Here is a 25,192-nt window from a genome sequence, read left to right on the forward strand (position 1 = left end):
CCCTGGTGGTCCAGCATTGGCAGTTCAGTGGGGGGGGGGGAGAGGGGGCTGCAGAGAGCGTTACTTACCTGTCCTGCAGCTCCTGTCAGCTCTCTCCTCCTCCGCGCCGTCTGTGCAGCTCCCTCTGTCAGCTCCCAGTGTAAGTCTTGCGAGAGCCGCGGCTCTCGCGAGATTTACACTGGGAGCTGACCGAGGTGCTGAACTGACGGCGCGGAGGAGGAGAGAGCTGACAGGAGCTGCAGGACAGGTAAGTAACGCTCTCTGCAGCCCCCTCTCCCCCAGTCTGTATTATGGCAATGCAAATTGCCATAATACAGACTCTGACTCGAGTATAAGCCGAGTTGGGGTTTTTTAGCACAAAAAATGTGCTGAAAAACTCGGCTTATACTCGAGTATATACGGTATATACAATATGCCTTTCAAAACAGCTATGTAACCATGTCATAAGGAGTAACAGAAATAACAGGACAGAATAAAGCTGTCTGGGGGGGAGAGTATCTTTAGAAGTAGTAGAAAAATCTTTAATATATGTGTAAGTACCCTAGTGCTAATTAGGCTATAGCATGGGTTTCAGCAGGTGGCCCAGTTAGTGATGTGTCATGTGGTTTGCCTTGGATGTAACCTTAGGGTTGAGGATGTCTGAGGATGATTATGTGGCTCCAGCCAGGAACAAAGGTGGAGACACAACGGGCATCTGTAGCCGAGTAATGTGAACAGCATTCTCGGTTTAGAGTCAGTAATTTGGAAGCCGCTACTTTTCGCCAATCTAGTGGAATCCTGCGTGGAGAATGGTGCAGTAATTTTTCAGTTAGATTCTCCAGAGCTAGTGCTATGTTCCATAGGCAGAGTAGTTTGTGGACATCATTCAGAGAAACTAAGGTTTTCTCCACCTAATTTTTCTTCATAATAAGTTTTACAGGGTATCCCCACTTGCACAATATGCCTTCTACTCTAAGAGCTCTTAAGTGATTGTAGTAAAAGCTTTCCTCTTTAGCATGCTGTGTGAGAAAAGAGATCCGTGATGAATTTAATTTCTGCATAGTGTCCTGATAGGGACCTTAAAGCTCTAGAGTCCTGCATACCTATCTTTTGTGTTGGTATAGTAATGTAACCTAGTAATCGTGACTTTTGGGAAGGAAGTTGGTAGTTGTGTGTCCGATCTAATAACCGGTCTCGTGTGTGTCGGGTAATAGGGTATGGAACAGTTGCTTGACATACTCAAGAAGGTCACGTGGTTTAATCTCTTCCAGGATTCCATAATTCCGAATATTATTCCACTGGTCTCTATCTTCATGCTCTGCCACTTTCTCCTCCAGAGCCTGGACTCTGTGTTCCATGGTGGTAAAGGCATCAGCAAAAGAATTGTGTGTTTCAATTAGATCCTTGGCTTTCTCTTGTAAATGAGAGGTAAGGTCATCAATGACCTGTACGTTGGCTCTGATATCTGTGGCCAGTTTGGAAAAATCTGCCTTTCGGGATACCTGCAGCGCATTCAGCATTCGTCTGATCGAAGCTGGTGTTGGTTATCTCACTGAAATTGGGCTAATGTCGTTGGCGGTCAGGGATGACCTGTCTGTCCCACATTGGACCTTTATTGGAGAAGGAGAAAGGGAATATACTTGTAATTCCTGTGATTTAGGTCAAGCATTTATCATAGAGAGATTAGGTAAGGTGAGTGATTTTAACTTCACAGATGGAATTTAATGCAGACACTAATGTGTTTCACATTGTTGACACCACTTTGCCCAGGAGTTACAGCCTTATGCATTAATTCACATCAAGGTTCAGGCAACGCCCCCATAAATCCCCAGTTTTAATGCTGACGTAGATAAAGACAATAAAAATATTAAAGCTACACATTAAAAAAGAACTAGAGGAAATTCTTATTATGTTTTGATTTTAATCCAATTATTTTTTGGCTTATGACTTTACTGCTGTTTCATTGAGCTGATTGTCGACCTGTATATCCTGCTTTTCAAAAATGACAGCCAATAATAAAATGAAAAACAAGTAGTGGAATAGCGCTGAGTTAAAGGTAGGGAAGGCAGCACACTTAAATGGGTTAGTCTCTCCAAAAAACCCAAAAGAAATAATAAAAAAATACAGAACAATAGGGTACGCCAAGGGGTTGGGAATCAGAATAACTTTAAGTAAAAGAAATGGGATAAAACAAATTATACACTGTCCATTTGATAGTATAAAATCGTGTATATATAAAAAGAACACACCAAAAGTTTAGGATAAAATATAATAGTATAAATAAGTCTGTAAAGGTTTGCCTGTATCTTCAGGTTAGTATACCTTCCAGGTGTTCAGAATCCAGAAACATAAAAGAGAAGAAAAAAACTCCAAAAGTGCAATATGTATAAAATAAGATAAAAGCTTGAGTAAAAAGAAATCCAAATGGTCTACTCACATGCGATAGAGCTAAGACCAGCTCTAGTATAAAGCGCTTGCAGTGGATTTGATCTCCCACTTCAGGGATATTGGTGGAAGATATTGACCAGCGCATGTCTTATCAGCACATTATATGTGAAAATAAAAAAGTGCAAAGATAGTGCTCTCTCTATAAAATATATTCAACCAGGAGTAAAAATAAATAGGTTGTACTCATATTGGCCTGAGTAAAATGGGACTGACAGAGGGGGGAGGCGTGGGAGGTGCGGGCGGTCAGACAAATGAGCCGGGAACACGTAAGACCACTGAGAAGGGGATTGCAGTAGTCAAAACGAGAAAGAACAACGGCATGGACCAGCACCTTAGCCGTGTCTGGTGTTAAATAGGGGCCGATGTGAGCTTTGTTTCTAAAATGGAAGCGTCAGGATTTGAAGATCGACTGAACATGAGGGGTGAAGGAGAGGTCAGAGTCAAAGAGAACACCTAGGCAGCGAGCCTGCAAGGTAGAGGTGATAGTGGACCCATGGACTTGGAGAGAGACAGATACGGGAGTAGCAACACTTGAGGGAGGAAAGACCAGAAGTTCTGTTTTGGACAGGTTGCGTTTAAGGAAGTGAGTAGCCATCCAATTGAAAATCATGGAGAGGCAGTCAGCGACATGAATCAAGATGGGCGGAAAGAGATCAGGAAAGGACAGGTAGATTTGCAAGTCATCTGCATATAAATAATGAGTTTACTAAGGGAGGCAGTATAGATGGAGAAGAGTAGGGGACTAAGGACTGAACCTTGGGGGACACCAACAGTGAGGGGTTGGGGAGAAGAAGCAGAGCCAGAGAAAGAAACACTGAAAAAGCGCTGGGAGAGGTAGGAGGAGCACCAGAAGAGAGCAGTATCTTGTAGACCGTGATTATGGAGAATGAGAAGAAGCTGTTGATGATCAACAGTAACAAAGTCAGCAGAAAGAGCAAGGAGAATTAGCATTGAGTAATGGCCGGGAGATTTAGCAGTGATTAAATCGTTGGATACTTTGGTCACAGCTGTTTCAACATAGTGACAAGCGCGGAATCCAGACTGAAGCGGGTCAATCAGAGAGTTGGATTTGAGGAAGTCTGTCAATCTTGCATACACAACTCTCTCAAGGATCTTGGAGGCAAACGGCAGTAGCGATATAGGGCAGTAGTCGGATGGGGAGTTGGGATCGAGGTCGGGCTTTTTCAGAATCGGCATTATGGTTGCATGCTTGAAGGGTGAAATATGCCAGAGGAAAGGGAGAGATTGAAAACTTTAGTGAGAGGAAGAGCAAGAGAGGGAGACAGAGTGCAGATGAGATATGAGGGAATAGGATCGAAGGAACAGGTGGTGGGGCAGGAGGACCAGAGCAGAGCGGAAATCTCTTATGTTGTAGTAGGTGCGAATGAGCTTAGAACAGTGGAGTGAGTGGAGTTGGGTTATGTTTTGGAAGATGTGTTGGAAGGAGAGGAAGAGAGATTAGAGATCTCTGCCCTGATTGTAGAAATCTTCTCAGTGAAGTGAGTTGCAAAGTTTGAGGCAGATAGGGTGGTAGGAGGAGGGGGAGCAACAGGGTGAAGCATTAAAAGTGTGAAATAGGCATTTATGTTGGTGGGACAGTGTCCCCACTCCCACCACTCTAATTTAATACATTGCCCCCTCCCTTCCTCAAATTAATACTCTGTGCTCTTGTGGCTGTGGGAGGGAAGACAACAATCAGACATGAAATATCTTTCCTATCTATCAAAGTGGCCCCAGGGCAGGCGGGCCGCAAATATATTCATTGTGGGCCGCTTTGACATGCTTGTTCTACAGGGTTGTTCACTAAAGTGTGAAATTTAAGGTCAACATAGCCAAACTGAAATCAAAGCTTAGTTATAGTTTTTTTCCAGTTCAGCTGTTATGGCCTTAAATTGAAAATTATCTCTGAATTCTCACTTTATGAATAACACTGTAGGTATAGTTGCTAATGGCTGCCCAAGCAGTCATTAAGTTCAGGGAGGGCAACTACTTTCACTAAGGACTGCTTGTTTGTTTGTTAATATTTTTCTTTAAATAAATACAATTATGATTATAAAACCTAAATGTGGGGTTTACTTTTGTGTTCTCTTTGTCTTGTATTATATTTATTTTTTAAATCTATTTTGGATCTTATTCAATTATGCAAAAACAGAGGAATTAAGGAGGGACAATTACTTTTCACAACACTGTATTTTGTTAGCACAATCTACACTTTGTGGCAGTATATGAAACAATCAATTGTTTAAAGTTCAGACAAAAAAAGAGAATGTAGCGCTTATACAATAAATGAATTATCACCTTTGTTTCAGTTAGGAGGAAAACTCTCACTTTGGAGTCAAACAGGATGAGGATTCCTCTTTTAGTGTCACATTAACAGATATCTACAAAAAATAATCGGACATAGTCTAGATGGTATATAACAAGACAGAGTAAATATATTTAATGTATATACACTCACAAACATAGAGCTATAGACCCAGCTCTGGTTTGAATCGTTTCTGGGTCCGTTTAGGCGACCCGCCCCTATTCCCGATTTATCTCTTGTCCTGGAGAGGGAATAAAGGCACAGAAAATTGCACAGTATTGCTGGGGATATTAGTTCCAGCATACATCTTTTACAGATGGGAGTGCAGTCCCAAATCTGCACAATGCTTATATATTGAGTCATTTCCTTTGACTCCTGGCTTGTAAGTACCCATTTGGGATTTTCTATTTTTGCCTTCTAATATCCCCAGCAATACTGTGCAATTTTCTGTGCCTTTATTCCCTCTCCAGGACAAGAGATAAATCGGGAGTAGGAGTGGGTCGCCTAAACGGACCCAGAAACGATTCAAACCAGAGCTGGGTCTATAGCTCTATGTTTGTGAGTGTACATACATTAAATATATTTACTCTGTCTTGTTATATACCATCTACACTATGTCCGATTATTTTTTTGTAGATAGTGAGAGTTTTCCTCCTAACTGAAACAAAGGTGATAATTAATTTATTGTATAAGTGCTACATTCTCTTTTTTTGTCTGTACACTATGTTTGTGATTTAGTAAGGAATCGCATGAATGTATAGCAGCTCATTTTATTAGAGTATTCCATATACGTTGGTACAAAGAGATTTTTTAGGAAATAAGCGCTTGTCCTTATCCACACTTTTGTAATTGTTTAAAGTTGTCATGCTTATCAACAGATGTCACTAACTCGCTATTTTACTGCGCGCGAGCTTTAGATAATGCGTACATTGTGTATGTAAAAACAAATTTGCTTCCTGAATATTTACGTGCACAGTATAAAATAGCAAAACTAAAAATGTTTAATTATTTCGATGGGATAGATAATACTGAACATTCATTTGTATTACACTGGCTCTTTCTAAAAGGTTTTATACATATGCTACAGAAACCAGAGGTGCAACTAAAGGGGACCCTGTTGATTTTCAGTATCATGCGCTAAATTTAACAATAGCTCAGTCATTCATTGTTATAAACACTGTATTTTGCACCTGGCAGTCAACGTAGAGAAAGCACACAGAGACTAGAAGAAATTAAACAATGACGATTTCTTCCTCATTTGCAATGTTTGTCTTGACTTTGCCTTGTTAGAACCGGATTATGACGTAAATGCTTAACCTTTAATATAAATCTAAAAGAAACAGAGCCTCACATGAAAAAGGGATAAACAAAAGTTGACAAATATTACATATTTTATTCAATTATGTAAATTCTAGAGAAGTGCTATTTCTTTAACCCTTTAAGGACACATGACATGTGTGACATGTCAGGATTCCCTTTTATTCCACAAGTTTGGTCCTTAAGGGGTTAAAGGGAACTTATAGTCCTGAAAAAAAACTGTTTGGGGGGACTATATAGGTTCCCTTCTGACTACCACCCTTTGGAAATAAATAAAAAATTAAAGAGACTACCTACCTGGTTTACAGCACAAGAACTCCTCTGCTGCAGCCATCTCCTCCGCTTTTGCAGAGGTCAGCTTGCTCGATGATATGTTCTGCAATCTGTTACAATGCAATGCTTCACATGGAGAAGCAATTGATTGGAATTAGGCATGTGCCACCAGAACTCGATGCTCCTCCGATCAAATGCTGTTGTCTTTTACAGAATAAAAAAGGTGAACAGCGCTAACAATAGGGAAGGTACATACGTAATTGGAATACTGGCCAGCGGTGTAGCTTAAGAGAAAAAAGAATACAATAATAGTGCAATATGTAATAACAATAGAATGGACAATAATGGAATGTTAAATACACACTCACACTTTAGAGAGCTATATTAGCTCGATTTCAAGGGCCTGGACGGAATAATCCCCGTCTAAGGATTTCTTGGTACAAAGTGTCTAAGGATTTCTTGGTACAAAGGCTTATAGATTTAGACGTTCGTAATATGGAAAACAGATAAAATACACCATATGGTACAGTATGTAGGTATAAATTAGAAGCAAAAGAGATTAACCTACTTACATATACTGGAGCAAGGACCTGCTCTAGTGTTGAAAGCTTCAGGTGGAACAATCCCCACATAGGGATGTAATGGACCCAGATGTAGCAGCACAAAACAATACTGAATAGGAAGTAGGACAAAGGAATGACTGGATATATATATATAAAATATTTATATATACTTTATTCCAACAATATATAAAAAGTGAAAGTATAAACTATAAAAACCAGTCAGGGTAAAAAAGTCCGTGTTCTTCCTCACTTGACGCGTTTCACCGAGGCTTTATCAACTTTTGATAAAGCCTTGGCGAAACGCGTCAAGTGAGGAAGAACGCAGACTTTTTTACCCTGACCGGTTTTTATAGTTTATACTTTCACTTTTTATATATTGTTGGAATAAAGTATATATATATTTTATATATATCCAGTCATTCCTTTGTCCTACTTCCTATTCAGTATTATTTTGTGCTGCTACCTCTGGGTCCATTACATCCCTAGGTGGGGATTGTTCCACCTGAAGCTTTCAACACTAGAGCGGCAAACCACTTCGTTGAGATTAAATGGTCTGGGTGACTTTAGTGTTCCTTTAAATTATTAATTTATTTATAAAATATGTTACCAGGAAGGATACATTGAGATTTCAAGTATATCCAGGGTAAATAAATAAAGGAATTGCAAGATTAAACTGCTAAAAAATAATGTTTTTTTTCACAGTATATTTGTATTTATTTGGAAGAGCTATAAATGTGATGACGTTCTAATGAATATGGGTATATTAGTAAAATAGTTAAGTAAATAGTGACGCTACTGCACCAAATAACATTTTGATTTGTGAATGTATTGGTTTAGAGGCAGTGCTGAAGTTTTTTTTTAGTTCTTTATTTTTTTTCCAATTAGTAACTAATATGTTTTTATATAAAAACACAAAAGATAATACTTTAAATTTGCGCTTTACAATTGTAAGTGCAGTGTTTCAATACTTGATTTAAAGAACTCGGCAATACACAGTGCCACAGTTGTCCACCAACAAGACAAATAAAGTATAATGTCATTGCCAATAAGTTGATACCACCCATGAGAACCAAATAAGGTACTGCTGGACATTAAATGCAAAAACACATTAAATTACGTCTACATGGTTATTTAGAAAATAAGAATAAAGAAACAAAAGGGAAGAGAGCAAAGAGATGAAGTAGAGATCAGGGAAGAAGATGGAGAAGGAGATGTGAACAGAAGAACGTAAAGACGCTTGGAATGGGTGAATCTCATTTGGAGAACGCAGTACTCCAGTTATATAAATTAATACAAAATACTTGGGACTTATTCTCAGACAAATGTAACTTGTGCACAGCGGAGAATTTAGTTTTTCCGAACCAAATATCGTTCTCTGAATGGTTACGGTTCAGACAAAATGTGGCCAGCATTGTGGGTCAGAATTTGATTTGAACGAATCAGATTACTCAATCTCCATACCCATCTTTCAGCTGTTTAGTAGATATTAGCACCCTAAATTGGTACCCTTTTCTGGGATTTCCATATTTAATGGTACCAAATTAGAGGGCTGTTCAGTAGATTTCTCCCTTGTTTGCTATCCTTAAATATGGCAACACCACAAAAGAATGCTAAATTAAAGAGCTGGAAGACAACATCCTAGTTATAAATGTGGATTTCTATTGAAACCGGGACTCGTATAAACTGTCGCAAACGTGACAGAGTTTAGACACATAAAGTCCGTCAGCAAGCTGAAGTGCTTTAACCCCTTAAGGACCAAACTTCTGGAATAAAAGGAAATCATGACGTGTCAGACACGTCATGTGTCCTTAAGGGGTTAAAGGACCACTATAGGCACCCAGACCACTTCAGCTTAATGAAGTGGTCTGGGTGTCAGGTCCAGTTAGGATTAACCCTTTTTTCTATAAACATAGCAGTTTAAGAGAAACTGCTATGTTTATAATAGGGTTAATCCAGCCTCTAGTGGCTGTCTCATTGACAGCCACTAGAGGCGCTTCCGCGCTTCTCACTGTGATTTTCACAGTGAGAAAATGCCAGCGTCCATAGGAAAGCATTGAGAATGCTTTCCTATGGACTGGATGAATGCGCGCGCGGCTCCTGCCGCGCATGCGCATTCAGCCGAGGAGGAGGAAAGGAGGAGGAGAGGAGGAGGAGAGTCCCCCGCCCGGCACTGGAGAAAGAGGTAAATTTAACCCCTTCCTCCACCTAGAGCACGGAAGGAGATGGACCCTGAGGGTGGGGGCACCCTCAGGGCACTATAGTGCCAGGAAAACGAGTATGTTTTCCTGGCACTATAGTGGTCCTTTAAGCATGTTCCTCCAACTACAATTTTAGGTCTAATGAATAAACACCTTAATGTATTTATCACACTGAGAATTGTTACAAGTTGGTCAGGCAATTAGCATGTTTTACTCACAATAGAACTATCTTTATTTCTAAGCCACAGAGTCTAATATACGAGCTTCAGTAAAGAGGTCAGGGAGATTTCTTACCAGTAGGGTGGATACCCCTTCACCCATATACTGGTCCTATACACCTCTTCAGCCTGTGACGAAATTTCATTTATCTTTCCTTGATTTTCAGTGGCCATATGATTGTTTTAATAAACTCAATAAAAGTTATATTTTAATATTTTCAATATCTTTACATACTGTGGGAGGGACAACCTACTCTCTGACCCTAGGGGCTTTTGGCGCTTAGGGTCTTCTTCAATTGTTTTGGCACACAAGTGAGGGTTACCCCCTATAGGTTTGTCCACAGACACACGACTAGTTCCCCCTAGGGGTGACCAGTTTTCTTTATATACTTGGAATGAAGCTAAGATAATCAGATTAAGAAGCATATTATAAGTGTTAAGGTAATCCTTTTATGTGTAACACATGTTTAAACAAAATAGAGAAACCCAAACACTTGCTTACTGAGCCGTGTCATTAGACTTCTTACTAAATCTTATTATTTGCTTCTAAAAACAAAAGACGTAAAGTCAAAAGAAAGGCATCACTGTTAAAGTCTGAGACAGTTCTTATGAGGTCAATGAAATTATCAATTAATACATTCTACTTTGAACTTTCCATGGCTTGTCAGTTATGAAATACATTGCAGGCTATTGACTATTGCAGACAATGTGTGATTTATACATCTTAAAATACTGTGATTGTTTAATAGATAATGGTTATGCAAGCAAAGTAAACCAAACCAAACATTAATGTAACCTGGAATACTTGTTCAATGCAGTAACAAAATATTTGTGTAATTAAAGGAACACAGCACAATAAGTCCAACTCTTATAGCATAACATAAAGCTTGCCTGGGCTCACTGGGTGACCACACTGCTCCCAGTTTTCTTGGGCTAAAAAATCTTGATGCAAGTTTGCTTTCAGCCAAGAACATTGGTGGAAAGTGCTCAGTTGATGCTTTCAGTAAATTAACGTTTGCCTGCATTAGCACTGCACTTCTCATTGTAAAGAAGATCTGAAGCAGGGCACCCACTCAGTGAGAGCCATGTAAGTGTAAAACCATGCTAAAACAGTTTTACAGATTATGCGGGCTGTAGTGATTATGATGTTCCCATTCCCTGGGATTGTGTTTACTGTACATGATTTTAAGAATTCCAAATTCAATTTGTTTACTGTTAATTTAGTCAATTTGGAGTTGCTGCTCAGATACAATTATATTGCCAGCTCTTCTGAGGCGCACTGCAGACTGCAGCTGCAAGGGCTTGTGGGAAATCTATAGATCTCCCTGACCAGCCCTGTGCTTGCTCTTAGTGCAGTCCTGAGTTTCCATCTTTCACTGACTTCAGCTGGAAGGGGTTTTAAATCACAGTTTTTCCCCACCATAACTTGGTTTGTGCTCCGTAAGTAACGCCAAGTCTCAATAGCAAGCTAGTAACCAACCTCATGCTGATGAGTTGCATTGACAATGAAACAACTGTCCATGAGTGGCTCACTGGCTTTGCATCTCTTCCTGAGTTGTGTTTCAAAGCTGTTGTATACAGCAAACACAAATTCCAAGGAATCCATGTTTTGAAATGAAATAAGAGGGCAAAAATGTGATTCTTTCTTGAACTAATTTGCAAATGTCCACCCAGAATCCCTTGCAGTGGTAGCATCACTGCAATTGTGAAATTTCTGTGGGAAAAGTAAGTCTTATGGCTTGACTGTTGTGCATTAAAAGTGTTGTGTAATAAGACTGTTGTGCAATAAAAGTGGTACATCGCAGTCCTGTGTGACTTTTAGCAGGACAATCAAACAAAGCAATAAAGTATATTATATATGGTGCAAAAAGGATGTAATCATACCATGATGCCTAATAAATGAGCAGATCTAATTTCATGGAAAGAAAATATATATATATATATATACAAATATAGAAAAAAATCCTTGCACTCAGACATTCTGGTTAATCCAATGTGCGGTGCTTAATAAACCATGGCTAGAATATACAAAAAGTAGAAATAATATTAGGGATTCCTGAGGAAAATCCCGGACAGGGACTGAAATGTCGACCTGGACTAATTTTACCACAAAATATTGTGATGATCCATTTGGGATAATAAATAACTTTTTTAATTTCTAAAAGACCGTGAGTGTTGCCATAATTCTACTTTATGAGTGAGTGCTGCCATAATTCTATATATATATATAAAATAGAATTATAGCAGCACTCACGGCCTTTTAGAAATTAAAAAAAGTTATTTATTATCCCAAATGTAAAGCAGAGTTTCATGCCCAGCAACTAAGGTACAGGTAATATCCCAGTAATCGCTAGACACAGCTAGTGCATCCCTGAGTGATGTGCAAAAATTATCCCTAATAAGTGCTAAAGTGAAGAAATAACAAACGTATATACAGGCTGCAAAGTGCTAAAAGATAAAAAATAGGAAGACAGAGCATATCGTTGGATCCACTCTAAGACTCAGTACTATGTCTATTTTGTCCCTTTGTTTGTGGGAGTCGCCATTTCCTGTAAGTTAGGGTACGACCCTCTGACACTAGTTTGACGCCTAAGAGAGATTATGTGTCAGAATATTTGCTGTTTTGATAGTAATATAAAATCCATTCATTGTAAAAGTAACACATTTTTCTCACATTCAAAGGAAATCTTTGGGTACAGACTAAGCATTCCATGGATCATTCTTTGTGTCGTAGGATACTTTTTAACTGGGGGAATTCTTCTGCTTCTTTTCTACTGGAAACCAGAATGGAGTGTCTGGTCCAACTGTGTTCCATCAAGTTTAGAAAAAGCTAATGTTGTTTTACTCAGGTCAACGGTAAGTATGCTGGTTTTCTTATATTCAATAAAGATATATTCAATAAAAAAAAAAATAGAGTGGCCAATCTAGTGGAAGTCTAATAAAAAAAAAAAAGATCACCTGACATTTCCCACTTCCGTTTATTAGTTAATGCAGTCTGTATATTTGCCACCTAATTTATGTTTTTGCAATAAAATAAATGTTTGCATTCTTACTTTTAAACAATAGTCTAAATTAATCTTCATTCTTTATCTGGATATAAGCTGCTATATAGATATAGATATAGCACTTACCTGCAAGAAAGGGCAGAAGCCTTGAGGAGCTGCCTGCAGGACACTGAAACAAACAGGAATGATGGAAAACAAACAGGTGTGGCAAATAAAACAAACATTTAAATGAATCCAAGAGACTGGGAAATCCAGGGACAGACTATAGGAATGAACCCAGAAATCCCAGCATAAAGAAAACCAGACATAGAATAGAAAACCAAAAAACCAAGAAAAACTAAACAAGAATTGTAACAAGAGTACTGGATACCAGAAGCCATTGCCAGACATCTCCACAGAACAGAGCAGGATGTGACACTAAGGTTGTTATGTGAGCAGGAGTATCTGGGCACCATCTTATCTTAAGAGGTTCAACAGTTTTCCAATGGTTTAAACCAAAGTTGGTCCCTCCAGAGCATGAAACCACAGCTTCCTCGTTTTATGCTTCCTATCCTGCACAGTATGAGGAAGGTCAGCTGATACTCTAAGTTTATCACTGATTGGCCATTGAGAGAATTAGTATATACCTCCCAATAGGTGGTCTTTGATAATCTGTGAGGGTCAGCCGATGCTCTCAGTCTATCAAGATATCGATTTTTGAATCATTAACATTAATATTTAAATATCTCAGTCCATGCAGCATGCTAAGTAGATAGTGTATGTTTAGCAGGACAAAGCACAATGCTTACATCACATACAAACACCACACATACACAAAAACAAACACACATACACACACGCACAATTGTAAATGCAATATAAAAAGTAATGCTAATAATATCAATGACATCATTACCAAAATAATTAATAGAATACGTTATCAGAAATAAAATTTAAGTTAAATGCCATGTGAGCAATATGTGCGTGTGGGGGCCTGGGGGTACCAGATTAAAAATATCTGTATAGTGGCATTGATATCTCTAATTTGCTGCTAAGCATGCTTTACCAACTTTGTGATTGTCTTTTTCTATCCCTAGGATGAGCGGAAGAAATACACTCGAAAAAAAGTGCGATTGATAACCCTTACTGAATACCAGAACTTACTTTTACATGAATCTGGCTGTTCTGTCATCTCAGACAAAAACTCTGTTGTATACAGAGCCATAAGAAAACCTGATCTCAAAGTAAGTGATGCTTTCTTTCTTTGAAAATCTCACTTAACTTTTTCATTTATTTTTCTAGTGTAATGTAATATATTCCAATCTAAATGTAATTTTCTTAAAATACAAAAAAAGAAAGAATAGACACAACAAATAAAGAAAACTAATTAAAAAACTTTTTGAAACAGTGTTGAAAAAATAATAATATATATATATATATATATATATATATTACAGTTTAGTCCAATTTCTGGTTTACAGTCTTCACCTTGCAGCTGGTTATACAGAGCCTAGTCTTGGCTCTATAACATTTGAGTGATTCGCGTGAAAACTACTCTCACTGTACTATGGAATGCACAGTTGATGTTTTTTTTTTTGTTCATTATTTGATAAAATATATTGCTTTCCAGCACCTCCAGAATACTGAAGGAGAGTCTTTTAAGTATGTTGGTGATAATACTCACTTCAAGCACTGTGTGCACTTTACTGTTTTTATTATTTATTGCCTATAGGTGGTTTGTGAGAACTGCACAGAGTTTCAGAACTGCATAGAACTACATAGAGCTGCACCTGCATTGTATTACACTGTACATTTAGAGTACTTATTGGGTATTTAGCCATTTCAGATAGCCTAGTCCTTACTCCCCAAACCTTGTCCGAAATGTCCAGTTTATTCTAGCCTGTGTCATACTTTTTCAGCTTAGAAGGTAGCAAAGCACCAGTAACCCTAATAGCAACATTTTCAGAGAAAGGTTTCCATTTGGTTTAAGACACAATTATCTTGTCTGTGTCAACAATGAGGATCCCACCAAGACAATTACACCTTTACTTACAGTATATGTTAGCTGCTAATATCTCATTTGTTTCATCATAGGTATGCCTTAAGTAATTGTTTCTGCATTTCTTTATTCATAGATGACTTGTATAGTTTTAAACTCAATTGTCAATAACATTTTGATGAAGGATTTGTTAAATATATGAAACTGAAATTGAACATGTTACAATAAATATATATCATTCTATAATATATACATTTTCATATATAGGTAAAATACATCCGAGTGCAAAAAATCCGATATGTCTGGGACAACTTTAAGAAAGAGTTTCAGAAAATTGGGTGAGTATCTGAATTTGCACAAAAAGTGCAAAAAAAAAATGTTATATATTCGTATTATGCATACTCTTTTGTTTGTTGAAAACTCTAATACACAAAGCGTGTGTTACTTAAAATCCAGTGACAATCTCAGTAAAGTAAAATTAGAGTAATAATTATATGAACGGAAAAAGGTCGTATTTTGTCAGGTCAGTGAACGCACAGTGATATTCCATTAAATTTGTTTTTGTCTTTGATTTGGTTAATTCCAGAACTTTGGAGGATGAATATACTTGCTTTGATGTTCATTCCATCTATGGAAGTGGCCTGACAAAAGAGGAGCAAGATATCAGGTACATCTTGTGAAAAGCTTTCATTCTTCTTCAGTCCTGGAGGACACATGGGTCTTTTCATAAATACATAGTTACAAATGTTTCAGTAGGTGTTTCAATTTTGCAAAATATCATAAAAATATCTATGCGTGATGGGTGCTTATATTTAGCAAAATTTCATACTATCCACAAAGAATGAAGAAAATCCAAATGCTGGTTGACTGCCCACCATTACTACATGACAACCGATTTGAAAATCTTCATCCGATCAGCACTGGGAGTAGGCAAAGGGTTAAAATAAATAAATAAATAAATAACGGTTACTTGTGAACTATGCCAAATCCCCATGCACATTTTAATAAGTCAAGGTTTTTAGTATCAAGCCAATGGCCATTGAAGGATAAACTCACCTGCCACGTCAACGCAAAACCTCTTGCATGAGTCCTACACTAACAATACACCTTGCTGCTTTGAGCCTAAAGCAAAATCTCTAATGAGACAAAGAGTTGCATTTTACTAAACCCTTCCACATGTATCTGTCTCATTAGAGTGTTATAAATGCATAAGTAAATAAAACAAAATACATGTGGGTATCCCGAGGTCACCACTAAACCAGAAGTTAACTTATTTGTTCCCACACCAAGAGTTGTATTGTGAGTGGCCAAAAAGACAGTGGTTTCCCTAATCCTTTATCACCTCAGCACTGGGGCATTCATTGATTAATTCATCTCAGCAGCAGGACACCAAGGGTGCGGCCGTGACATGGCCAGTGTTGTTGACTCAGCTTTGACTGAAGCCCTGCAGCGGGAGGGACAAGTCGCAGGTGAGTGGCTGTCCCTGAAGCAGTTTGATATAACACTGTTATATGGTAAATGTCACATCAGTTATGCTGAGAGTGGGTGTAATAATATTAAACGTTATATTTATAAAGCCCCTCCCCCCCTCCCCCCATCCCCTCGCTCTTTCCTTTGCTCATCCTGGCTGTAAATACCTTCATATAACTGTTCCATCTCCATCTCTGTTAGTTAGACCTCACCTCACACTCCCAGAATCAACAATACTGAATCTCTCCATTTTTTCTCAGCACTATCCACCCACTCTCCCCTCCTCCTGCCCATCCAGGTTCCTCCTAATATATAGCATGCTCCTCTAGCTGTTTGCGAGTCTCACTCAGTTACCTCCTCATCCCTTTACATTTTACCAATAGCTGCAACTCCGTGTTAACTTTTCTAGCCATCACTTTCAAATCCCCCCTTGCTACCTCTTGTCTCAAATACTGATATGATATCGATTAGATTGTAAGCTCACGGGCTATCTAGCTAAGCACTTTGTATAAAAGAGCTTCAATGGCTAGATCTCAGCTTATGGGCAGGGCCCTCTCTACCTTTTGTATTTGTCTTTGTATATTGTATGTTCTCCCCTAATTGTACAGCACTGCAAAATATATAGGAGCTTAATAAATACCAGTAATAAATAAAATAAAATAAAATAATTAATATTTGATGTATCGTGATCATTTACATGAAATAAATATATTTGCTGTCTGTTTTAGGAGATTAATATGTGGTCAAAACACCATTGAAGTTGAGGTTGCCCCACTTTGGAAACTTCTCATAAATAAGGTGCATTTACTTTATTATACTTTTGGATACTGTGTTATACACTATTTAAAATGGCCTTTATTATATCCTTACTTTTCAGTTTATGTTTAAGAATGGTAACTTGTTAATGGATGACTAATGATACACAAGTAATAGTAATGATACACAAGTAATAGTAATGATGTAATGATGTTAACACTTTGTCCTTTTCTTTACATGTGCAGGTTTTAAATCTATTTTACGTATATCAGTTCTTCACTGTCGTACTGTGGTTGGCAGAAGGTTACCTGGGATATGCCATTGCAATTTTACTGCTCTGTATCTGTACAATAACCTTATCTCTTATGGAACTCCGACAGGTACACTATTTATGTTTTCCAAAGCTTTAACTTTGATATTATTTTCCTTTGGCTTAGGTCAAAATATCCATAGGGTTTGCTATACAAATATACAAATATATAATACAATTATTGAAATGTATGCCAAGTATTAGATTGCTCTTAGATTTGGCAAAACACTAGATTAATGAATGCATAAAGTGTATTCTATTTATGTAAAATAGATTAAACAAAATATAATGCCAGTCAGGATAGGTACAATTATGGATTGAGTGAACATCTGCAGAAAACACCCACAAATTGGGACTTGGAAAGGAAGAAGGAAGAATGGAAATAGCCATAGCTTAAGGGTGGGAAAAGAGAAATAAATGCAGAGGGAGAAAAATAAAGGAAGCAATCACAGGATATATTCACAGATTGAAGGTGATGGGAAAAGTAACAGAGGGAAGACAGAAAGAAAGACAATGTCAATGAATTATGTATCGATGATTAAAAATAAATAGCTATTCACTCACTAAGAGCAGGAAATAGAGCATTACCGATGGAGGGATATAAGAATAATGACTTATGAATTGAAAGAAAAAATTAAGAAGAATCACTATTGTACATATAGATTATTGTACAGTATTGCACAGTTTGCTACAGAGAGGGACAGCTAGAGATAGCTGATAGCGGTCTGTCATAGAGTGAGACAGATAGACATACAGCTACTAATTGAGAAACAAGCAGTTTCACACGAAAAGCGTGAGAGAGTCAGAGATAAAAAGATGAAAGTGCATATGAGGTGTGAAAAATGGAGATGGCAACACATTCAAGATACAGAGATACAGAGTTACACATGGAAAAACATGCAGAGAGAGAATGAGGTAGACATAGACAATCATTCCCTGACAGAAAGATACAGATACATGACCAAGTAGACTTGGAGCACATGTATGTTACAATACATTCTACATTTCTAATATTGCCTAGATATATGCATTTTAATTCCCTGACAGGGAGAACATTGGCATTTGTGTAATTACATGTATTTTACATTATTTATAGCAATCATCAAAACTACATAATTTGGTGAAGGCTCATAATAACATGAAGGTTACTATATGCCGAAGGGACAATGGTAAGTTTGCAATGCAATTACTTCTACATTCTTGCAGAGATATCCAAAAAATGTCATTGTGTTTATTTTTTTAATTTTTATTGTATCTGGTTATAATTCACAGAAATATTGATGAACCCTCTTATAATATATGAGGACCTCCGTGTTACAAAAGACAACCTTACATTATCCTTCTATCCCTATCATCTAATTTCAGTACTTGCATTTCCACTGGAACCAATCTTACCCTTTTATAAAGAGCAAAGGGAAATTAAAAATAAGCCATGACCCAGCGCACGCATAAGCTTAACCCAGGGACACCATTTTAATTCAGTTTATTTGAAACCTGTCACCAGAGGGACACCCTTCTTGAATATAACAATCAGTGACCCCACCCACCGCAAATGGATAGAGGCCAGGGCATTAAGTCCTCCCTCTTTAGTATTGATGTTAGGGCCTCTACCCGCCACCCATGGGTGGTTGCTTGGGGGGACAGTAGGTCCTCCCCACTAAATATTATAATAACTGACCATGAGTGGGGGCAGACGGTAAACAGCAATTTGCAATTCCCAATTTCTTATTTTATAGTGCCCCATCCGGTGCCCACAGAATGCCCATCCTTCTTCTAGTTTTAACATGCTAGTAGATATGATCCCACCTGCCATGTGGTTGAAAAACCTCCCTTACAATAATAGGGTTTTTTGTATTTTTTTTTTCCTGTTTAATTATGGCGCTGATCAGCAGAGCAATAGTTTAGATGTATTAAATATCCAGGCCCGGATTTGAAGCCCTCTTAGCCCAGATTGCAGCATTTGGTCTGGCTTTCAGCAGTCTAGTAGCATTTGGTCCTGCTGAAATCCAGACCAAATTCAGGCCAATTTGGGGCCTGAATTGCTAAATTTCGACATTGTTGAATTCCATGTTTCCATGATGTCTAGATTTGGCGGTCTAAACGGCCCTGTAAAATTGTTTGGTTACTCGGTTAGAACTTTGAATCACAAATCAATCAAAATGGTTCAGTGCATTGTCCAATTTGATTGTTTCGTTAATAGCCCATATAGTGTATTGGAACTCAGACGAATCTCAATTTACCTGAATTTTACAAAAATAAAATGTCTATACCTGTGATATTATTTCATGACATGACAAGTAATACTGTATAATCTCCAAATATATTTATCCTTAAAACATGTCTGTAAATTGAATCAATAAATAAAACATTTTAATTGTGTAAAATAATATTATTTTGAAGGTAACTCTAGATCATGCCTAAATACAACTCTAATGAAAACTAAAGCTACATGCACATACCCACCCCTCAGGTGACACTCTTAGCCAGTGGAGTGTTCCTTTAAATTCAGAATAGCTCTTACCATACTTTAAAGGATTTTACGTGTCCTGTTTCACCAATCACTGGATGCCTTGGCATATCCCATTAGAGATTTTCTAGATACTACCTGTGTTGTTGGAGACATTAGGATGAGGTATCCAAGATTCTTGTATTTCAGATGTCGATGCTAATGTACAAATGCAATGGTGGTAACAGATTACCATTGATGGTTGTGTTTTCTGAGACAAAATCCAATAATGTATCTTTCATTTTCCTTGTAGATTTCAGTGAGGTAGAATCTCGGTACCTGGTTCCAGGAGACATTATTATTTTAAGTGGAAAAAACTTCTTCATGTCCTGTGATGCCATATTAATCAATGGGAATTGTATTGTGAATGAAGGCATGTTAACAGGTAGGGAAGATGTCGACATTTATTTAACTAAACCCCATTGATCATTCTGTGCACTATGCAAACCTTGATCAGAAGGATGGCTCTACTATCAGACATCAGACATAATGGTTGATAGCAGCATTTTCTTTGTAAGGCCTTTTCTTAATAAATAAACTAAAATAATTAGTCATCATATTTTAGATGGACCATATGTAACACACAAAAGAGAACGAAATTCCAAATTCTTTACAAACCAAAATGAAATGAAAATTAACAGATTCAGAACGAGTCGAAACACATTAATTTGGATCCATTTGTTTTCAAAAGGATAATAAATCAGGGACATATCTACTGAGCAACTAAATAACACAATTAAGCAAAATGGCTTTTCGTAATCTTACCTTTTCAGCTATTTAATAGACAGTACTCTAATTTGGTACCTTTATGTGGGATTGCCATTTTTATGGATACCAAATTAAGGGGAGATTTACTGAACTTAACACTTTCCTAATTTGTTACCCATATGTGGGATTGCCACAATTAAATATACCAAGTTACGGCACCATTCAGCAGATATTATATCCCTTATTTGGTAACTTTAATATGGGCATTCCTACGTACGTATGGAAAATGAAGCAGTTATCTATTAAACAATTTAAAGATCAAAATTAGGAAATCCTATCCTTTCGTTGATTTTGATCTTCCAACTGTGTTTAGTAGATAGCTCCCTAGTTTGGTACTCTTATGTAGAAATACCATTTTTAAAGAATACCAAATTAGGGAGCAACCTGCTAAATTATTCCAAATGATACCCTAATTTCGTACCCTTTAAAATAATAGTGGCAAAATGTTTATTTAGCTTCTCACATTTTTACAAATTGCAATTTCGTTCTGAATTGATAATGTCCATATCTTGAACAATCCTAAAAAAAAGTAATGGAGATGAAATGAACAATAATTTGCACCAGTGAAGATCTCTACTGAGTAAAATAACATGTGAAATCTGTTGAGTGGATATTAATATTCAGTTACAGAAGACTTACTGCATATTTATTCTTGAAGGTGAATGTATTCCTGTGACAAAAACTCAGCTCCCACATGGAGATAGTACACAGTCATGGAAAAAGCACAGTGGAGAAGACTATAAAAGGCACATATTATTTTGTGGAACAGAGGTTATAAGGACCGAGTCAACTGCTCAGGGACCTGCAAGAGCTGTTGTGCTAAGAACTGGTAAGAATGTCCAGATTATAAGAGTGTATTATGTAATATAATGTCACTGTCTTTGCTTGCATGATGATCTTTGCTTAACTCTCTAGAATGTTGTCTCTTCTTCTTGCCTTATCTCCAGTTCTGTACTAATGCAAATATTTCAGCCTCCATTTACATAGCTACATAGTTGCATAAGAGACTTGCGTCCATCAAGTTCAGCCTTCCTCGCATATGTTTTTGCTGTTGATCCAAAAGAAGGCAAAATACCCAGTCTGAAGCGCTTCCAATTTTGCCACAAACTAGGAAAAAAATCCTTCTTGACCCCAAAATAGCAGTCAGATGTCTCCTTGGATCAAGCAGCTATTACCCCAATAATTAGAAATGATATCCCTGTATGTTATGTTTTTGCAAGTATTTATCCAATTGCAGTTTAAACATCTGTATGTACTCTGATAAAACCACCTCTTCAGGCAGAGAATTCCATATTGTTTTTGCTCTTACTGTAAACAAAACTTTTCTTTGCCTTTCTCCTCTCCTTTCTTCAAGCCTAAATGCGTGACCTTGTGTCCTATGTATAGCCCTGTTTATGAATAGATTTCCAGGTAATGGTTTGTATTTGCCGTGAATACATTTGTATAATGTTATCACATCCCCTTTGAGGCGCTGTTGCTGTTTTTTCCAAACTAAAGAAATTTAAAAAAATGTCTTAACCTGTAACCTTTCTTCGTAACTAAAATGCTCCAGAACACTGTTTGGCTACTTACAATGGGCGTCACCAGGGAACTCCTTATACCATAATTACTACACTAAACTGTAGTGGGTAAGATGCTTGGAATGTTTATTTAAATACATTCCTCACAATCTTACTTCATGTTGAATGAAAGGAAAACTAAATAGTGAACATAGAGTGCTTATAAAACATACAAATAATGACATATTGCATCTCCTGTAATGACCACACTTTCCGTACACTTTTGGATAGGCTACATTTAGACCAGCTTGTTTTAATTTCCTTCTCCTTGCTTGATATTACCATATAAAAGATAAAGGTGTATATTTTTTATAGTACATTTTAGTAGATGAGATAAATAGTATCATGCAATATTGCCTACATAATATAGCCAATAGACCTATTAAAGTCTGTGAGTTTTTCCCACGTAACTTCTTTATGCATCTAGTTCAGTCGAATATAGGGAAATGACAATCCATTTTTTTCTCTCTCACACAGAACATCTTGTTTTCTAAGTACTTTAAGAATTTTACTAGATAAATTATATGAGAAAAGAACATTTTAGACATTATGTACTTATGGTGAGCATTAAGATTATATATAGTTTCAGGCAGTCTGTCCTTCTATGCCTATCTAAATAGAAAACACTGCTGACACCTATTGGCCAGATTATCTTATGACGGTTTTCAACTACTTTTTTAGGATCACTAAGGCTTTAGTAGTGTGTGATTTATTTTCACTTAACAACATAAAAACCAAGGAGAACTTGAAACAATGTTAGTAGTTATGTAATCCACTTGCACTTTAAATAGTAATGATCTTTCGAATAATAGTAATACAAGTTACATTTTATTTCACACTCTCTTTGGAATACTGGCTGTTTTATTATATATCATTCAAACTTCATAATGGATGAACAAATAATAAAGTAATTCTGATTACATTTTAGGTTTCTTTGAAAGCAATCTATACACAAAATAAGTGTTTTGTCCTAAATGTGTGAGTTGCATAATGTGGTTCATTCAGTAAATGCATGAGATATGAATGCAGAAGATTATTATTATTTGCAGGAGAAATATTTTATTATCATGTATTTGACTCATGGGATGTATAGTTTGCACATAAATGTGCACTAAAAAGAGCAAAATGAATAGTGTAAGTAAAATAAAGAAATATAAGCAAAATTCAAAGCCAGATATAATTAGAATAAAGAACAGATACAAACCAAAGAATTGATTGTGTAGATACAACTAAGCTCTACTTTTTGATGCCAGCTGCTATTTGTTTTTCATTTCCAATTTGTGCGTGGAAGCAAATGTCAGCTGATGGTGAGAACTTCAGTTAACTAGTACAATATGTACTTTATACTACTTATATGTTTAATATGTGAGATTTGCACTAAATTTACTTTTCTCTGTAGCATTTAATTGTTGGTATTAATAATGAATTAGGTGTGATTGTCACTGGAGAAACACAAACTGTCTTTCTTATATAAATAGGTTTCAACACAACTAAAGGGGACATGGTAAGATCCATACTGTACCCCAAACCTTTAAACTTCAAGCTGCATAGGGATGTCAAGTGGTTCTTCGTGTTTCTGGGTGTCCTCGCCATTGTTGGTATTCTCTATGCTGTGATAATATTTGTGCAGAGAAAGGTAATCCTATGCTATCACTCTGTTCTAATACCCAGATGTCACTACTGTCTTCAAATTCTCCTTAACCTCTCTGCTGCTTTTAACATCATCAACAAAGTATTTACTATTGATTTACTAGCTTTTTAATTTTTTTTCTCTATTTTACTTGTATGAAAACGTTACCAATTTTTTCTTGATTATACTACCATGAGCTCTACCTCATAGGTTCTCTGCCTAGGTGTCCTCTTTGACTCCAACTTCTCCTTTACCCTTTGTGTCCAGTCAGTTGCCAAATCCTGCCACTTTGAAATCCAGCCTCATCTCAAAAACATAGCTTGTATCCGTCCCTATCTAACACTGGATGTGGCTAAGGTGCTAGTCCATACCGCTATTTTCTCCTACCTTGACACTAACAATTCTCTTCTCATGGATCCTATGTATTACCAGATTGCTCTTCTACAGTTTATAATGAATGATGTGGGAAGGCTCATCTTCCTGTCTTCCTGAGGCTCCCATGACTCCCCTCTCTATCAGTACGTACACTGGATTCCTGTAAAATATAGGACTCAATTTAAAATTCTGGTACTTGCTTATCAATCTCTTCTTAATGCTGCTCCTGTCTACCTGCATAGCCTCACTAATGTTCCATCCAGGACCCTGCACTCTGCTGAAGGTTTGCATCTAGCTTCTGTTTGCTAACTTCTAACACCCACATTCACGATTTCTCTAGGACTGCACTGTTCCTATGGAACTACCTTCCTTTCTCCATTAGAATTTCACTTTGTCTCCATTCCTTAAAAAAAAACATTAAAAACATACTTCTTCAGAAAAGCTTTTCAAACGGTTAACAGCTTTCCATTCTGCACCATGGTTGCTGTTCTGCTGTTAAAAAAATGTATACACTCCTCTAGCAATCTCATTTTTCCAAACATGAGATGCATCCTACTCTTACCTCTCGAATCACGTTGCCCCACTACCCCTAGAATGTAAGCTCATTTGCGCAGGGATCTCAACACCCTTTGTCCCTGTGTGTCCAACTTGTCTTGTTGCAAGTACTTGTCTGCTAGTCCACCTGTTGTAGAATGTGGCAGATTTTTTTTGGCACTTTATAAATAATAATAATAATAAGGAAAGGATTGTTCCAACAAAGAATCTTGTGCTTCAACAGAAATAGAAAATGTATCGCTATTTTAGCTATTCTATTACTATTACCACTATTACTATTACCAGTACAGAAACTTGCCACAAGTTGCCATTAAACAGTATAACTTTATTATGAAAGCCTTCTTTTGAAAGCCACGATCAACTGAATGCAGAGTGGTGGTACATGATGCACTAATTAAGACTGACCATGATCCAATCTGGGCTGAAATGTCTTGTTTTAACTCAAGTCCTTGTTACAGAATGTGACAGACAAGGAGAAACTGTGAAATACTGAGAAATAGACTGTGATGAACTGATACTGAAAGACGGATTCAGAGATACAGACAGTAAAACATGCCGTGAATAAATGAATGAATTAATGAATTGACTAATTAAAAAATATGCATTAGACTGCATATGTAAAACTAACAAATTAATTGAGAAAAGCAAGGGATATATTGGGAGAAGGGGGTCATATTAGAAAATATTATTTAAGTGCCAGAATGTAGCAGGAACATACATTAGAAAAGCTTGTGATGGTAGGAAAGTGAACCATACTGGTAAATAAATCTGGAGAAACATGGGAATAGAAGGAAAAATGCCCTGGATTAAAATAAGTTTAGTACGATGTAACAGCATACAGAGAGAAGCAGTGATGGTAGGGAAACGAATTAGGAGAAGAAAGATGTGGTGAGGAAAAGATTTGCAATTACAGTGCATTCAGAACGTTTTCAGATCACTTCATTTTTTCAATTTTTATGTTGCAGGCTTATGCTAAAAC

General features: G+C 37.1%; 1 protein-coding gene across 1 annotated transcript in view; it reads left to right on the plus strand.

Annotated features, from left to right (window-relative positions):
- Positions 1 to 1,545: 1,545 nt before the first annotated feature.
- LOC134586212 (probable cation-transporting ATPase 13A4) overlaps positions 1,546 to 25,192 on the plus strand; it is a 63,679-nt gene continuing 40,032 nt past the window's right edge. Inside the window, exons 1-11 of the mRNA XM_063441708.1 lie at positions 1,546 to 1,671; positions 11,984 to 12,157; positions 13,383 to 13,529; positions 14,552 to 14,622; positions 14,871 to 14,951; positions 16,483 to 16,552; positions 16,756 to 16,890; positions 17,917 to 17,989; positions 19,580 to 19,711; positions 20,753 to 20,923; positions 23,132 to 23,289. Of these exons, the coding sequence (XP_063297778.1) occupies positions 1,546 to 1,671; positions 11,984 to 12,157; positions 13,383 to 13,529; positions 14,552 to 14,622; positions 14,871 to 14,951; positions 16,483 to 16,552; positions 16,756 to 16,890; positions 17,917 to 17,989; positions 19,580 to 19,711; positions 20,753 to 20,923; positions 23,132 to 23,289 (1,338 nt within the window). The remainder of the gene's footprint in view (positions 1,672 to 11,983; positions 12,158 to 13,382; positions 13,530 to 14,551; positions 14,623 to 14,870; positions 14,952 to 16,482; positions 16,553 to 16,755; positions 16,891 to 17,916; positions 17,990 to 19,579; positions 19,712 to 20,752; positions 20,924 to 23,131; positions 23,290 to 25,192) is intronic.

Source organism: Pelobates fuscus, chromosome 2 (assembly GCF_036172605.1).
Source record: "Pelobates fuscus isolate aPelFus1 chromosome 2, aPelFus1.pri, whole genome shotgun sequence".
In the NCBI taxonomy this organism is placed as follows: Eukaryota; Metazoa; Chordata; class Amphibia; order Anura; family Pelobatidae; genus Pelobates; species Pelobates fuscus.